Source organism: Protopterus annectens, chromosome 13.part0 (assembly GCF_019279795.1).
Source record: "Protopterus annectens isolate FY-2018-M chromosome 13.part0, PAN1.0, whole genome shotgun sequence".
Lineage (NCBI taxonomy): Eukaryota > Metazoa > Chordata > Ceratodontiformes > Protopteridae > Protopterus > Protopterus annectens.
In genome coordinates this window covers 55535709-55551918 of record NC_056747.1, presented here as the reverse complement: position 1 = coordinate 55551918, position 16210 = coordinate 55535709, and the positions used below count along the sequence as shown (strand labels likewise).

At 40.5% G+C, this 16210-nt stretch overlaps 1 protein-coding gene across 1 annotated transcript in view; it reads right to left on the bottom strand.

The window, feature by feature from the left end:
- The window catches only part of LOC122817578 (fibrillin-2-like), an 824173-nt gene that overhangs the window by 253476 nt on the left and 554487 nt on the right, over positions 1 to 16210 (bottom strand). Inside the window, exon 20 of the mRNA XM_044090614.1 lies at positions 6997 to 7116. Within this exon, the coding sequence (XP_043946549.1) occupies positions 6997 to 7116 (120 nt within the window). The remainder of the gene's footprint in view (positions 1 to 6996; positions 7117 to 16210) is intronic.

The following is a 16210-nucleotide window of genomic DNA, read 5'->3' as shown; positions in this document are numbered from 1 at the left end:
TTACTAGTGCAGTTCCTTCGGTTTTCAGGAACATGCTGACACAAAAGTTTATAGGGTTTCTTGATGCTGTTCAAGTGTTATAGTCATGCCTCTATGCTGCTTCCTTTTCCCTGCCCCTCCCCCAGTCTTCCTCTCCCCTCTTAGAGGCATCAGTGAATCCATCTGCAGAACTACCTACATTATATCATTATAACACTACCTCTGGTAATCTGTCACATGGCCGGGCTCTCTGTCTGCCTTTCCTTAACTCTTTCTTGTCTTCGTCTTTTTTTTTTTTTTTTTTGTGGTCTCTGCAGTAGTTTTCCCAGTGGCTCCTCTATCTTCACTTGATTGGCTCATTCATTCAGTGGGATGGGAGCTGGGAATGCTAGGAATAGGTAACAGCACTACTTATTACTTCCCACCAAGGAAACTCCATCAGACCATCCATTCCCAGTGGCAGGAATCAGGTTGTAGAGCATGATGGTCCTGTGAAGTGGTGACCCTCCTTTGGTGAAGCCCCCTGCTCCCCCTGCCCCGTGGCTCCTTGAGCTCCAGTATGCAAAGCATTCCTTCATATATAAGTAGTAAGCCAAAGCCATTTTCCTTCCCCCAGGGTGGGTAAGCTGGCAGTGGCTGTTCATTCCCATCCTTCTTAGGCTCCAGCAGACACCTGAACCTCTAACTGAATTTGGGCTACTTAGGCCATAATCAGGGCTTTAGCCCTCTCACCACCAAAGTTGGCCATAAATCTTTCTTGAACCCTTTTCTTCCATCTGTGATGAAAATCTTCTTTTCCCCTTTTTCCTTTTTCATCAACAGACACGAGGAGTAAGATCTTCATGGTGGGAAGGCAGAAGGTAGACTGCATTTAAGGACTGACTAGAAAGGCTTATTGCCTCCCTCTGCCATCAAGTAAAAGTACTATGATATAACCCTCTACCATTTTCTGCTGACAATGAAGTTATCCAAATTCTTCCCTTTCATTCTCTTCTCTCCTATCTTTTACTTTATTATTGCCAGGCTGTTTCAGGATACCCTCATATTGCAACCCTGTTTTGTTACTGTACTACAAGCTTTCTATCTGTCTAATTTCCCTTTTCAGCAAAATGATTGCTTGATTGATTTGATTTATATTTTTGGAAACCTAATGATTTTTGCATCCAAACTTATCGTGGACGTTGTTTATCAAAAAAAAAAAAAAAAGTTTTAAAAGTTGTTTTTCTTTCCTTTTTCCATAGGTTGATTGACCTGTAGATTGTGGCAATACTTCTTACTATAACCATGGCAATACTATTTTTTTAATATAAAACAACTTTTAAAAACTCATCATTTTAACGAGTTGTGAGATGATAAGTTTAGATGAAATAATTTATTAGGAATCTCTTTGCACTACAGATATTTATTCATGCCCAGCTGTGTCAGTTTATCCTCATATCACAACCTCTCAGTCTCATTTGTAGTTTTCATTACTGCACTACAAGCTTTCTATAGTATGAAGGGTGGGCATGCCACTGAACAGTTGTGGTGTGCTACTGTAAGCTATTATGATGGGTGGCTGTACCACTGAACAGTTGTCCTGTACTATTATAAGGTATTATGAAGGGTGGCCGTGCACAGAACAGTTATGCTGTGGTACTGTAAGGTATTATGATGGGTAGCCGTGCCACTGAACAGTTGTTCTGTGCTATTATAAGGTATTATGTAGGGTGGCTGTGCCACTGAACAGTTGTCCTGTGTTACTGTAAGGTATTATGAAGGGTGGCTGTGCCACTGAACAATTGTCCTGCGCTACTGTAAGGTATTATGAAGGGTGGCCGTGCCACTAAACAGTTGTCCTGTGTTACTGTAAGGTATTGTGAAGGGTGGCTGTGCCACTGAACAGTTGTCCTGTGCTATTATAATGTATTATGAAGAGGTGGCCATGCCTATAAGGTATTGTGAAGGGTGGCTGTGCCACTGAACAGTTGTCCTGTGTTAGTGTAAGGTACTATGAAGAGTGGCCACGCCACAGGAACAGCTGCCCTGTGCTACTGTAATATATTATGAAGGGTAGATGTGCCACGGAACAGCTGTCCTGTGCTACTATAAGTTATTATGAAGGTTGGCCATGACACTGAACAGTTGTGCTGTGCTGCTGCAAGGTATTATGAAGAGTGACCATGCCACTGAGGTGTTGTACTATACTGTACTCCTATAAGGTATTCTGAAGGGTGGGTGTGCCACTGAACAGCTGTACTGTACTCCTATAAAGTATTCTGAAGGGTGGCTGTGTCACTGAACAGTTGTCCTCTGCTACTGTAACGTATTATGAAGGATGGCCATCCCACTGAACAGGTGTACTGTGCTACTTCCAGCTGCATTGCATCTCATTAGTAGCTTGTTACTTTCCATCTGCATCATGCTTACCAGGCTTCCTGCTGATGTACATCATGTGGTGTCCCAGGCTTCCTGCTGATGTATATCATGTGGTGTCCCAGGCTTCCTGTTGATGTACATCATGTGGTGTCCCAGGCTTCCTGCTGATGTACATCATGTGGTGTCCCAGGCTTCCTGCTGATGTACATCATGTGGTGTCCCAGGCTTCCTGTTGATGTACATCATGTGGTGTCCCGGGCTTCCTGTTGATGTACATCATGTGGTGTCCCAGGCTTCCTGCTGATGTACATCATGTGGTGTCCCAGGCTTCCTGTTGATGCTCATTATGTGGTGTCCCATACATGAGATTATGTAGACCAGGCTACCATTTATCCCCTGAATCAGACCAGCAGGGTGTATATGGTCACTTTCTTGCAGGATGAGTATGAGAGGCCTCTGTAGTAGATAGTTGCCTGACAGCAGCTTGCCAGCTATTGAGTTGTGTCACCATAGTGAGAATACCATGCAGAAGCGTAGTGACCTACAAAGGTAGTCACAGTATGGAAAGTGATCTGGAGGGGTGTGTATGTCTTAGAAAGGTGGGAAGGGGTGAAGGCCCAACTTCTATGAGTGGTGCAGAAGGGCCCTCATAGGTCACACAGATGTTAAGAAGTGAAGTGGCTTGGCAACTGGATGTTTACATTGGCATCTTGAAGTGTCCCATTTTGCTGCTGGTTGAGTCACACATTTGGCTGTTCTTGTCCAACAGGCCTCCAGAGGAGGCACCAATCCACAATATTAGTCAAGGAGGTAACTGGCATCAAGGTGTTCACCTTCTGAGCCATGGCTTGTGGGACCTCCATACCCTACCTTCATTACCCATCATTGTGTTCCCCATCCTCTTTAGTCACACATCTTCTGTTTGCTATATGTTCTACCCCCACCACCTGTTGCCCACCTCTCTTGTTGCCCCCTTATGGGTTAACACCAACTGTATCAGCCATTGTCTGTGTTATTTTTTGTGTGCCTTTGCCACCTGCCCTATACCCTTCTTCCTACTTGTACTTGTTCCTTAAATTTCCCTCTACCCTACATAAAAAAATAAAATAAAATGGACTCAAGTTCTCTTTAAAAGTGTATCTTTTTTTCTCATCTAGTCTGCATGTCCTGTTGTTCTTTTGTGCATTACCACTCTTGCTCTTTCACATTTTTTGCCTCTCCTATCTTTTATTTCCCTCCCATTTATAGTATGAACTGCCATAAGGCTGTTCTGCAATGCACTTTTATAGGCTGCAGTCAATGCCTATGTTGTAACTAACAGGTGCTTCATCATATATGAGAATTCACACAGTGCTCGGCATGCTCCCTACCTGTCACATTCTCTTCAAGTCATGTGACCACTACAGCACAGTCTTTGTAGCAGTATAGTTACTGCTATTAATGGGGCTGAGATTCTGTCTCTTACGGCCACACCTACAGCATGGGTGGCATGATGGTGCTATGCCTGTATGTATTCATGGCTAATCATCATTGAGACACATCATGTGTCATTATGCATGTTATGTATGTTTGAGCTGCATTGTGCTGCCTTATGCATGTTATGTATGTTTGAGCTGCATTGTGCTGCCGTATGCATGTTATGTATGTTTGAGCTGCATTGTGCTGCCGTATGCATGTTATGTATGTTTGAGCTGCATTGTGCTGCCGTATGCATGTTTGCACAGTGGTGTTATGATTCTCTAAATGCCTCCATAGTCTTTATTGCTGCATCGTGTGGCATTATACATGCTTGCACAGTGATATTACGATTCTCTGAATACCCCATAGTCTTTATTGTTGTTACTGAATCACACAAAAACATATAATAAATCAGTTGTTATCCATCCAGTCTAGTCCTCTTTATTGTTAATAATTTTATCATCATATTACATTTATTTTATACAAAATTGGACAGATGTTTTCATAGCAACATTATCAACTTTGTCAGGGCATATTTTCTAAGTACATATTAAACATTGTATCAAATTTAGTTAAACATTGTCAATCATAAACTCAAAAGCAATTGAAATTTTCATTTTACATTATTTTTGTTATGGGATTTAAAGTGGATATATTCAATGTTTCAAATGTCCTCGTTTACATACACCAACAACTTTTTGCTTGCTTTTCTATGTCACCATATATTCCAATTGTAAACATTTCATCTTTGTTTTTTTTTCATCCCCATAATAACTAATAAACACAGTCCAGTCTAAACCTTACTCTCTTAATCTATCAGGAAGCCATTGTTTCTATAGCATTACCCTATGAAAATGTGTGATGTCTTCCCATCTTAATCAGACCCAATTCACTCATCCTCTTATAACTTGCTCTAAGTCTAAATTTAATTCCCCATATGAAATATCATATAATTCTTAGAGCAGTGCTCCTTAACCCTTTACAGTTTACATCACTTCTCTGTGATCAGAATATAGTCACACCACGGCATCCACTCCACTGGTCCTATCATCATTGACTTTCATGTCAATAAATTCTATTATACCATGACCCCCCATTAATATTCCAAAAACGTGCATGCTGATTGGCCAGCGTGCACATTGTAAATCGATTTATACTAATAGAAAATGGTCCGGTCGCCCGGACTTTTTCCATTAGTATAAGTCTCTTTTAAAACACTGTCTCGCTATGTTAAAAGAGTTTAACATAGCGATACAGGTTTAAAAAAAGCAACGGAGATCTCCGTTGCTTATTTTAAAGCTGCTTCGCTATGTTAAACCCATTTAACATAGCAAAACAGGTTTAAAAAAAAAGCAACTGAGAAAGCAAGATCTCCGTTGCTTTTTACTGTGTCACTATGTTAAATGGGTTTAACATAGCGAGACAGCTTTAAAATAAGCAACGGACATCTCCGTTGCTTATTTTAAAGCTGTCTCGCTATGTTAAACCCATTTAACATAGCGAAACAGTAAAAAGCAATGGAGATTTTGCTTTCTCCATTGCTTTTGGCCACAGCTCTGATGTACTGCGTAGGCATGTGCAGTACATCAGAACTGCCGCGGATACCAGACAGCTGCGGAAGGGCAGCAAAGAGGCATTATACAATGCCATTATTTAAGAAAAGTAATTATTTCTTTTCTTAAATAATGTCATAGTAATAGCAATAACCACTTCTGAGTGTGGTAATGCGGATTTACCCACGGTTGTCTTTGTTTGGTCCTCGGGCTCCTCGGGACCAAACCACGCCAGCCGTGGGTAAATCCCGCATTACCCACACCCAGGCGTGGGTTATTGCTATATTACTCCTCCAATCCTCACTACTTACCACTTCAACCAGATCATTAACTCCAGTACCCAACAGCATCATCACCAGGTGGCAGTGTAGCTGTAAACTATGACAGAGACAAACTACAGCCTGACATAGTTACCCAAGTCACCACAGGTCACAGAGTAGCTGTACGGGATGACAGAGGCAAGCTACAGCATGATACAGTTACGAAAGTGACCACAGGTGGCAGTGTAGCTGTAATGGATGACAGAAACAGACATGAGCATAACAATGGCAGCAGTACATGCAGATGTACATGCGGAAGGAAACCTCTCTTACTAAACCACCAGCCTCCTGTCAGCATTAAAGATCTAGCACATTTACTAGAACACAAGTTCCCTGCAGCTATAAACCATGCAGTTTGCAGATATGTCAGCATGTTTTGCTATGCTACATCCTCCCAGTAACATATAAAGCATGTAACAAATATAGATATGTTTATCTCCCTTAGTAGAATGCCACCATCCTATAGATCAGAGGTATAGCTAGGTATTTTGGTGCCCTTTGCAATCCTACAATCTGGTGTTACCCAACTCTAAGTTTAGGATGAAAAAAGAATTAAAAAAAGGTCCTCTGCACTGCATTAAGGTGCTTCATTTCTGTGGTGGGAGTCTTGAGTCTTTCTATCTTTTTGAACTATAGCAACTGCTTGCTACATTTGTATGTGTGTCAATTCGAGACTAGGCTTTCTGAAAAAAAGGCTCTTTTTCCTTTCAAACAGCTGGTGGAGCAACAGTGTACCATATGCAGAGCATCAAAGAGCATCAGTTTACACTACAAATATGCTGGTATTGCACTAAAGTCTGATCAACATCTGTTAATTGTGCCTCCTAGCACTTCACACCCTGGGCAGCTCCACCTTTTGGCCCATCCTAGCTATGATACTGCTATAAATAGATATAAAACAAGTTTAATGACTGAAGCAAATGTGATAATTCCAGCTGTACTTCCTTTATCTTTGTCTCTCCTTGCCAGGTAGTATAGGAAGGGACCTGACTCATTCTCACCTGAACCTACATCATGCTGCAGTGATAAATAAGGACCAATGGCAGCATGAAATGAAGACAGTAGGAGGGGCTAAGACAGATTTGTTCTACTATCTTCAGAAATGGCTATTATGAATCACAATATGACATAAAATGCATCAAACAATATAGTCTTAACTTTGAAACAGATAGAAAGACCTAATAGTGGCTGAAAGCATTCTCAGCAAGACAGCTGAGCTTAATCAAACTTTAGCTTCTTGTTTCATATCCTTTGATACATGAGAAACTATTCACATTAGAAACACGGAACAGCAACAGCAATCCTTACCAGTAACAGTATAGACTTACCAATGCAGATTCTTAGTGTTGGGTCGAGCTTGCTGTTACTTGAACATTCACAGACAAAAGATCCACCAGTGTTCTTGCAGACACCATTTACACATGGGTTAGATACACACTCATTAATATCTAGACAGTAAAATAATTAAATAAAAAAAAGAAAGAATAGTTACATAAGTTAAGAAAACACGCTTCTCTGCGCTCAGACTAGTGGCAGACTGCCAATATTGGCAGACATATGTAACTCATTTCTATGATGGCACTCACATTTAATCATTCCTACATTAGCATTAAGCACAGAAAGTTGGGAAGTAATACACACAAAGTCTGAAAATCATAAGATTCTATACATCTATAAACATAGTTTTATATATATATATATATATATATATATATATATATATATATATATATATGTGTGTGTGTGTGTGTGTGTACAACAGAATGAAATCAGTACAATGTAGGATGAAAATAAACATGCAAAACATTTCAAAAGCAGTTAAGCAAAAGTAAAGTTACTAAATAGAGTGACATTTAATATTAAAGTTACATACTTCTATAAAAAATATTGTAGCGGTAGAAAAGAACATAAAGTGATGAATGTTAAGCAAATAAATATAGTTAAAAAGATACCATGACTAGCCTCCAAAGCAGACATGCAAACTATATATTTTCTTCAGTAAAACAATGGATCTGGACTACACAATGCACATTTTCCATGAAAAAAAAAAACATGCAGAATACTTTATATTTAAATCAGAAACCTTAACCCTTGCAAATGTTCCACAAGTTTACAAGATAATGCTTCTTCTTCACAATCATTAAAGTGAATTAATCGTTTGCATTATTTTCTTAAATGTCCTGAAACATGTGAGCAGGGGCTATAAGGCCTTTGTTTTATCTACCACCCAGACTACAGTTGATATATATATATATATATATATATATATATATATATATATATATATATATAGCTGTAAGTTTCTGTGTATTAACTGATTCAGTTTTCTGTGCCTGGTTTCCCAGTTTACTAGCATACTTTGATTCAGTTTTGCATAAAAATATATATATAAAATATATATTTTTGTTTTGATATGCAGTACAATCAGTTTTATATTTATTGGGGTTTCACCTAAATATAAGTTGAGGACTTCTCACCTGTGAAGCAATTTTGAAGCAATCTCCTGAAAACTATTATCAGCCTCAGAATCTTCATTTCTGTAGCACTTTTCCTTTTCCTGAAAGCTATGTCTAGCTTGCCCATATATTTTTTACCTGACTTTGCAGTAAGTTATTGTCACTCTTACCTTTGACCTTCCTTTACTGCTATCTATATTCCTTACAGCACAGCATTCTTGCCCTTGGTTTTCACATGTGATGTAAGTATATATGATATAAAGTCTTTGCCAAGGAGTCATCATCTCAGTGTTGTCATTTTAATATCAGCCAGTCAATGCAGGATTCTGTTTTTCTTGGTTTCAACACTACAGACGCATGATTGTGGCACAGGTGATCCAAATATTTACAAAGGCCTAGACAATGGCGATGCTGGCTGTGGAGGAGTGGGAGTCAATGACAACATCTTGCTCCATGCCAGGGGTAGGAGAGAGAGCTGGCAGAATCACCCTGCAGTAACACTATCTGGTAGAAGTCCAAGAAATACACTTCCTATAAAAGGACTCTGCAGAGTGCAAGCTCCCTTAGGAAAGCACATCTAATGGAGTGAGTAAGAGAGTACCCTCACAGTTCAGTGTGGCCCCTCACCAGTTCTGTGGGATGATCACTACACTGCACTGCTTTATTTGGTTAAAAGTGTGGCTGTTAGGAGAATCAGGACAACATACATCCCCCACTGGATAATGGTTGTAATATCTGCTGGTGCCATAGGATGTCAGGTGTTATGGGAACAAATAAGCCCATGGGCATGGGGGCTTAATATTTATGGGGAGGGAATGGGAGCAAAATATTATTAAAAAAATCTGTAGGCCTCAACGGTCCCTTAGTACTGCAGTGTGGCATAAAAACCTTATGAAAACAGTGCCCCCACCTCGCCCCTCAGTACTGTAGTGTGGCATGAATGCCTTATGAAAACAGTGCCCCCACCTAGCCCCTCACCTAGTACTGTAGTGTGGCATGAACGCCTTATGAAAACAGTGCTCCCACCTTGCCCCTCACTTAGTACTGTAGTGTGGCATGAATGCCTTATGAAAACAGTGCCCCCACCTCGCCCCTCAGTACTGTAGTGTGGCATGAATGCCTTATGAAAACAGTGCCCCCACCTCGCCCCTCAGTACTGTAGTGTGGCAAGAATGCCTTATGAAAACAGTGCCCCCACCTCGCCCCTAAGTACTGTAGTGTGGCATGAACACCTTATGAAAACAGTGCCCCCACCTCGTCCCTCAGTACTGTAGTGTGGCATGAACGCCTTATGAAAATAGTGCCCCCACCTCACCCCTCACTTAGTACTGTAGTGTGGCATGAACGCCTTATGAAAACAGTGCCCCCACCTCGCCCCTCACTTAGTACTGTAGTGTGACATGAACACCTTACGAAAACAGTGCCCCCACCTCGCCCCTCAGTACTATAGTGTGGCATGAACGCCTTATGAAAACAGTGCCCCCACCTCATCCCTCAGTACTGTAGTGTGGCATGAATGCCTTATGAAAACAGTGCCCTCACCTCGCCCCTCACTTAGTACTGTAGTGTGGCATGAACGCCTTATGAAAACAGTGCCCCCACCTCACCCCTCACTTAGTACTGTAGTGTCGCATGAACACCTTACGAAAACAGTGCCCCCACCTCGCCCCTCAGTACTGTAGTGTGGCATGAACGCCTTATGAAAACAGTGTCCCCACCTCGCCCCTCAGTACTGTAGTGTGGCATGAACGCCTTATGAAAACAGTGCCCCCACCTCGCTCCTCAGTACTGTAGTGTGGTATAAACGCCTTATGAAAACAGTGCCCCCACCTCGCCCCCTCACTTAGTACTGTAGTGTGGCATGAATGCCTTATGAAAACAGTGGCTCCATCTTGCCCCTCACTTAGTACTCTAGTGTGGCCTGAAAGCCTTATGAAAACAGTGACCCCACCTCGCCTATGCCAAGATTAGCTGAAAGTCTTTTATTGTAAAGGTCTAGTAAACTTAATGCAGCTATTTAAAACAAAAACAAAAACCATGTATAAAGCTGACCAGCACAAGAACACAATTAGCGTAAATAATTATGAATTATTTGTTGATGATTAATTTTTGATAATGGAAGGACTATAGATAGATGTAAAGATGTCTTACAAAAACTGAATCAGAGATCTGAATGCTTGAAGTTTACTTTGGGGGAGAGTGGGCATCCAAGTGAATTTTCCTGATGTGACATTAAAATGGAATTTGGATTTGAATTAATCTGCGACCAGTATACATAGAAAAGAGACTTTTACAAATAATTATTTACATCGAAATAGTAATTACCCCCCCCCCCCTAATTATGAAGACAAATCTTCCTAGAGGGCAGTATGTAAGAGGGAGAAGGGTGACTAGTAATGACAAACATCTAAGTGAAGAACTTATGTTTATTACTGAATTATTTGTAAACAGAGGGTATAATGAAGAGATTTTACTTGCATCAGAGAAAGAAATTTTAAGTAAAAGAAGTACTTTGTATCCCCTATTTTAAAACAGCCTTTTATTAGTGGAAACATGTTAAAATGTAGATAGTAAAGAGAGAAATTTAGTGTGTAGTTTAGAATAACCACTGATAGTCAGGAGATTAGCTCTATTATACAAAATAATTGGAGGATTTTACAAGGAAATAAGGAATTGTATAAGATAATAGGGAACGCACCAAGTTTTATTTATATTTATTTATTTATTTATTTTATTTTACATTTGTTGACTGGGCTAGTCTAACTGGAATAAAATCCATTTTCAGTAGAGGCCCGGGGAGAAAAGCTCCAACAAGAAAATTTTATACAGTAAAAAAATAATAAGTTCAAAGCAAAATAACAGTAGTAAAATAGCTCTAAACAGTTACAGCCATTCACATACACAATATATAACTGTAATAATTGTCTCAAATTCAAAGAATTATAATGATAATTAAAAAAGGGTCAAACAGATTACAGACATACAGATTAGGTACAGTAGACATTATAAGGATACCTAGATTGTGCTGAGGTGATATGCAATGCAATAGAAATAAAAACAAAGTAGTAGTTTTCAATTGGAAGCAGGATAACAGAAAGTATATACTGTTGATAAATTATAGAAATGTATCATGAGATACAGTGAGATAAAGGTATCTAAGAAGCAGCAGGAGTATGTAATTCGGTGGAATATACTCTTGTTAGGAGCAGAGAAGACATTTAGTCAGGGTTAGTACAAGGACAAAGCCAGTGAGAACTGAGAAATTCTTTTATTTTTAGTTTAAAGAGTCTTGTGGAGGTCAGAGATAGGAGTTCAGAGGGAAGTTTGTTCCAGTGTTTGCCTATGGAGTTAGAGAACAGAGAATCTCCAGCTGAGTTGTTGGATTTGTTGATAGTAATAAGTGGCTTATTGGAGGAGCGTAGGTTCTTGAGATTGTTATAGGGGGTGATGAGGGTAGTCAGTATAGGTGTATAGGTGGGGTAGTACAAGCTCTTATGGATAATAGTGAGTTGTTGAGATAGTATCTGGTTTTGAAATTCTAGCCATCCTAGTTGTTTTAGATTGTTGCAGTGATGTGTTCGAAAAGGAGATCCTGTGGCAAATCTAGCAATGGAGTGATAGGCAGTAGCAAGTTTGTTTAGGTTATGTTTTGTGAGATTGGTGTAAATGGGTGAGGCATAGAGTAAGGTAGTGATTACATGAGTTCTAGCTATAGTGATTTTGGTTGTGGGAGTGAGGAAGGGTTTAATTCTGTAAAGGGATCCCAGTTTATTATTTACTGTTTTTATAGTGATGTTAGTATGAGTGTCAAAGTTTAGATTATTATCTATGGTTATTCCAAGAAGTTTGGTGGTTATGTCAGGAGATATGAGAGTCCCATTGTTGGATGTAAGAGTAAAGTGAAGAGGGGCAGTCCTACGAGTAGGAGTAAAAAGTAGAAGTTTAGTTTTTTTAGGGTTAAGTAAAAGGCAACGGTTTAAAAACCATTGTTCCACTGTGTTAAATGCATTTTGTGTAAGGGATTGTAGCTTGGCAGGGGTATTAGCTGAGCAAATAATAGTGGAGTCGTCTGCATATTGAATGCAGGTAGCATGTGGGATTGCTAGGTGGAGGTCATTAATGAAAATGGAAAATAACAATGGGCCTAAAATGGAGCCCTGGGGGACACCAAGGGAAATAGGGAGGTAAGAAGATAGGTTGCTTTCCCATAGTACTGCTTGTTGCCTATTCTCTAAGTAGGATTTGAACCATTGTAATGCTAGAGTATCAAGAGAAAGAGATTTAAGTATTTCAATAAGGAGCTGGTGATTAACCATATCAAAAGCCTTAGATAAATCAATGAAGACAGAGGATGAAAGGGTATTGTTGTTATGGTTAGAATTTATACAGTCTGTGAAGGAGAGAAGGGCTGTGGTGGTGCTGTGGTTAGGTCTAAATCCATGTTGACAGTTGGCAAGTAAGTTATTATCAATTAGATGGGTGAGTACTTGCTTATGGACACATTTTTCCATTATTTTTGTCAGTGGAGAGAGTAAGGCTATTGGTCTATAGTTTGAGATGTCAATGGAGTTACCACCTTTATGAAGGGGGATGATGTGTGAGATTTTCCAGATAGATGGGATATTTCCTTCGGTTATAGTTCTGTTTATGAGTATGGAAATGGGGAGGGCTATGGCTTTGGCACCTTTTTGCAGGTACTCAGCAGGTAGATGGTCAGCAGAGGGGGTAGTAGGTTTCAGTTTTTCTAGAAGAGAACAAATGAAGGATGTAGGAACTGGTTTTAGCTGAAATAATGGAATAGGGTAAGTTGAAGAGGTGGTTAGATTAGGGGAAGTTGGAGATAATTGCTTAGCTAGTGTTTGAATGGTATCTGTAAATATATTATAGGACTAATGTAAAATTGAAGTCTCTGTTATATAAAGATAATACCAGAATAGTGCCATCTACTTCCATAACTGAAAAAGCCCAAGGGATTTTTAAATGTGGGGGGTGTAATATTTGTCGCTATATCATGGAAGGACCTCATGTCTCCCTTGACAATATGCATTATAGTTTGAAAGTACCTGGGAGGTTTAATTATAAATCTAAGGGGGTTATTTATGTAAGTGTATGTTTGGGGGGTGCTGCTTATTATGTGGGTATGACTACTAGAACATTACAGGAGAGGATTAGAGAACAATTGTACAATATTAAAAAGAAAGATATAAAAAATGCACTTTATAGGCATAGCCTTGAATGTGAAAAATATAAAAAGTCCCTTTTTTTCCATTTTAGGGTTGATTGATGTTAGAGGGGGTGATTTTAAAAATTATCTGGAGCAAAGAAACACTTTATGGCAGTTATGAATGGGTGCAGACAAATTATCAGGATTAAATGATATGATAAATATAACATTTTCTGAAAGATATGAGGGTGTATAAAACAAAATAAAACATAAAATAAGTATTAAGTGATTTAAAGTGAGTTTTAGTTTGGTGTGATTTTAAAACTTAATAGATTGTTATTTTAAAGCTTAATATATCTCTGTTTAAGGATTAATTGATATTAATTTATGATGTAAATTTGTTGGTTTGTGCTTGTATATATTGGGCAAAGTTTGGATTGTTTTATTCTGAAGAAGTCCGAAGAGAAAAGCAGAGAATAAAGATTTTTGCATGCTAATTGTGTTCTTGTGCTGGTTGGCTTTATATGTGGTTATTGTTTTGTTTTAAGTTTCCAGTTACCACTTTCAGAAATTGTGGTCTATTTGTTTTCGAATGCAGCTACTCATGGCATGGAGTTCTCCCTTTTGGGATCATACACTTAGTCATTCCATGTCTAAATGTTTGAAACTGACACTTTGCATACCTGCAGTAAGCCTGTTCAACTATGGCACTCATTACAGCTGAACACCTTCAGACATTGCATACCTGCAGTAAGCCTGTCCAGCAATGGTGCTCATCACAGCTGAACAGCTACAGGCATTGCGTACCCACAGTAAGCCTGTCCAACTATGACACTCATCACAGCTGAATGCCTACAGCCATTGCATACCTGCAGTAGGCCTGTCCGGCGATGGTGCTCATCACAGCTGAACGTCTACCGGCATTGCATACCTGGAGTAAGCATGTCCAGTGATGGCACTCATCACAGCTAAATGTCTACAGGCATTGCATACCTGCAGTAAGCCTGTCCAGTGATGGCACTCATCAGAGTTGAACGTCTATAGGCATTGCATACCTGCAGACAGTAAGCCTGTACAGCGATGGCGCTCATAGGCATTGCATATCTGCAGTAAGCCTGTCCAGCAATGGTGCTCATCAGAGTTGAACACCTTCAGGCATTGCATACCTGGAGTAAGCCTGTCCAGCGATGGCGCTCATCACAACTGAATTCCTACAGGTATTGTTTGCATACCTGCAGTAAGCCTGTCCAGTGATGGCACTCATCAGAGTTGAACACCTACAGGCATTGTATACCTGCAGTAAGCCTGTCCAGTGATGGCTCTCATCACAGCTAAACACCTACAGGCATTGCATACCTGCAGTAAGCCTGTCCAGCAATGGTGCTCATCACAGCTGAACACCTACAGGCATTGCATACCTGCAGTAAGCCTGCCCAGCGATGGCGCTCATCACAGCTGAATGCCTACAGGCATTGCATACCTGCAGTAAGCCTGTCCAGCAATGGTGCTCATCACAGCTGAATGCCTTCAGGCATTGCATACCTGCAGTAAGCCTGCCCAGCGATGGTACTCATCACAGCTGAATGGCTACAGGCACTGCAGACCTGCAGCAAGCCTGTCCAGCGATGACGCTCATAACAGCTGAATGCCTACAGGCATTGCAGACCTGCAGCAAGCCTGTCCAGCGATGACACTCATAACAGCTGAATGCCTACAGTCAGTTACTAGGCAACTAAAGAGAAGGTTTGCTCACTGTCTAAGCAGCCACTTTATTGATGGTCACTGGTAACCCTGGGGACGAAACAGTAATGATCTCTTGAGGATGAATGCTAGTGACAGTAAAATTGCTTACATCTCATTCATAAGGACTAATATTATTTCGCCAACTAGGAAGGAAGGAAGGGAGAAGCCAAGCAGCACCTGGAAAGGTTGTGAAGATAACTTTTGGCTCTCTTGTCTGGCAGAATGTATACTTATTATCAGGTGCTCAGGATTTAAACCCTGGACCTGCAGAGTAACTATGCAGATATCTGTCCTGTACTTTGCTGTGTAGAATAGAAAAATGCTATCAAATGTGTACAGAACAGACAGGCAGACATAGATATCAGCAAATCAGGCCAAGCACCTCCAAGATTCAGTACTGTCATGTAGCAAAATAAAGCCATAACTACAACCCAAACAATCTGGGTTTGATTGCAGGCCTTGGCACTGAAGGAGCTGCCCAGGCAGGGTAGGAGAGAGTCCTACCAATGTCAAATTCCACATGCCGGCAGAAGGAAGTGATGTAGTTTGCTGCAATGCTTGCTCCTACAGTGAACTGATGGTGCAATGGTGGTACAATAAAACAGCAGGGGGAGGCCTTTGGCTGTGCCAAGATGCAGTATACAACAGCCTTCTGGGGGAGGGGGACTGTGTAGGAATGTGTTTAGCACTGTGGAGGGTGAAAGGCATAACAATCTTCATTTAAATGAGGACATACTTCAGCTGCCAGAGTATGTAGATTTTGGCCATTATCCAGGAAAAACCTCGACGACTGGTTGATGATGATGGTCTCCAAAAATCAGCTGTAACCTAAAGGAAATGAAATGGAGCAATCGATTGTGGGGGGGGGGGCTGATAACTGGGAGGCAGCAGGGATAAACAGCATTTCAAACAAAGAAGAAAGATAAGGAAAGGCGAGTTGTAATAAAGCAGCAGCAGCCCTCTCCCTTAACCCTCTGTGAAAGCTCAGAACTATGACAGGATGCACTGTGACCTTGTACCCCAGAAAGATCTTCTGAATGTATGTTCTGTGCATGCAGGATAGGACATCACTGGATGCCTGCCCATTCTAAGATCAGCTGCCTGGTCCTTTGCTGTTTAGGATACTGCCATCCGAGGCTGAGCATTATGAAGCCATGTGTTTCTGGGGTCACTGATTAT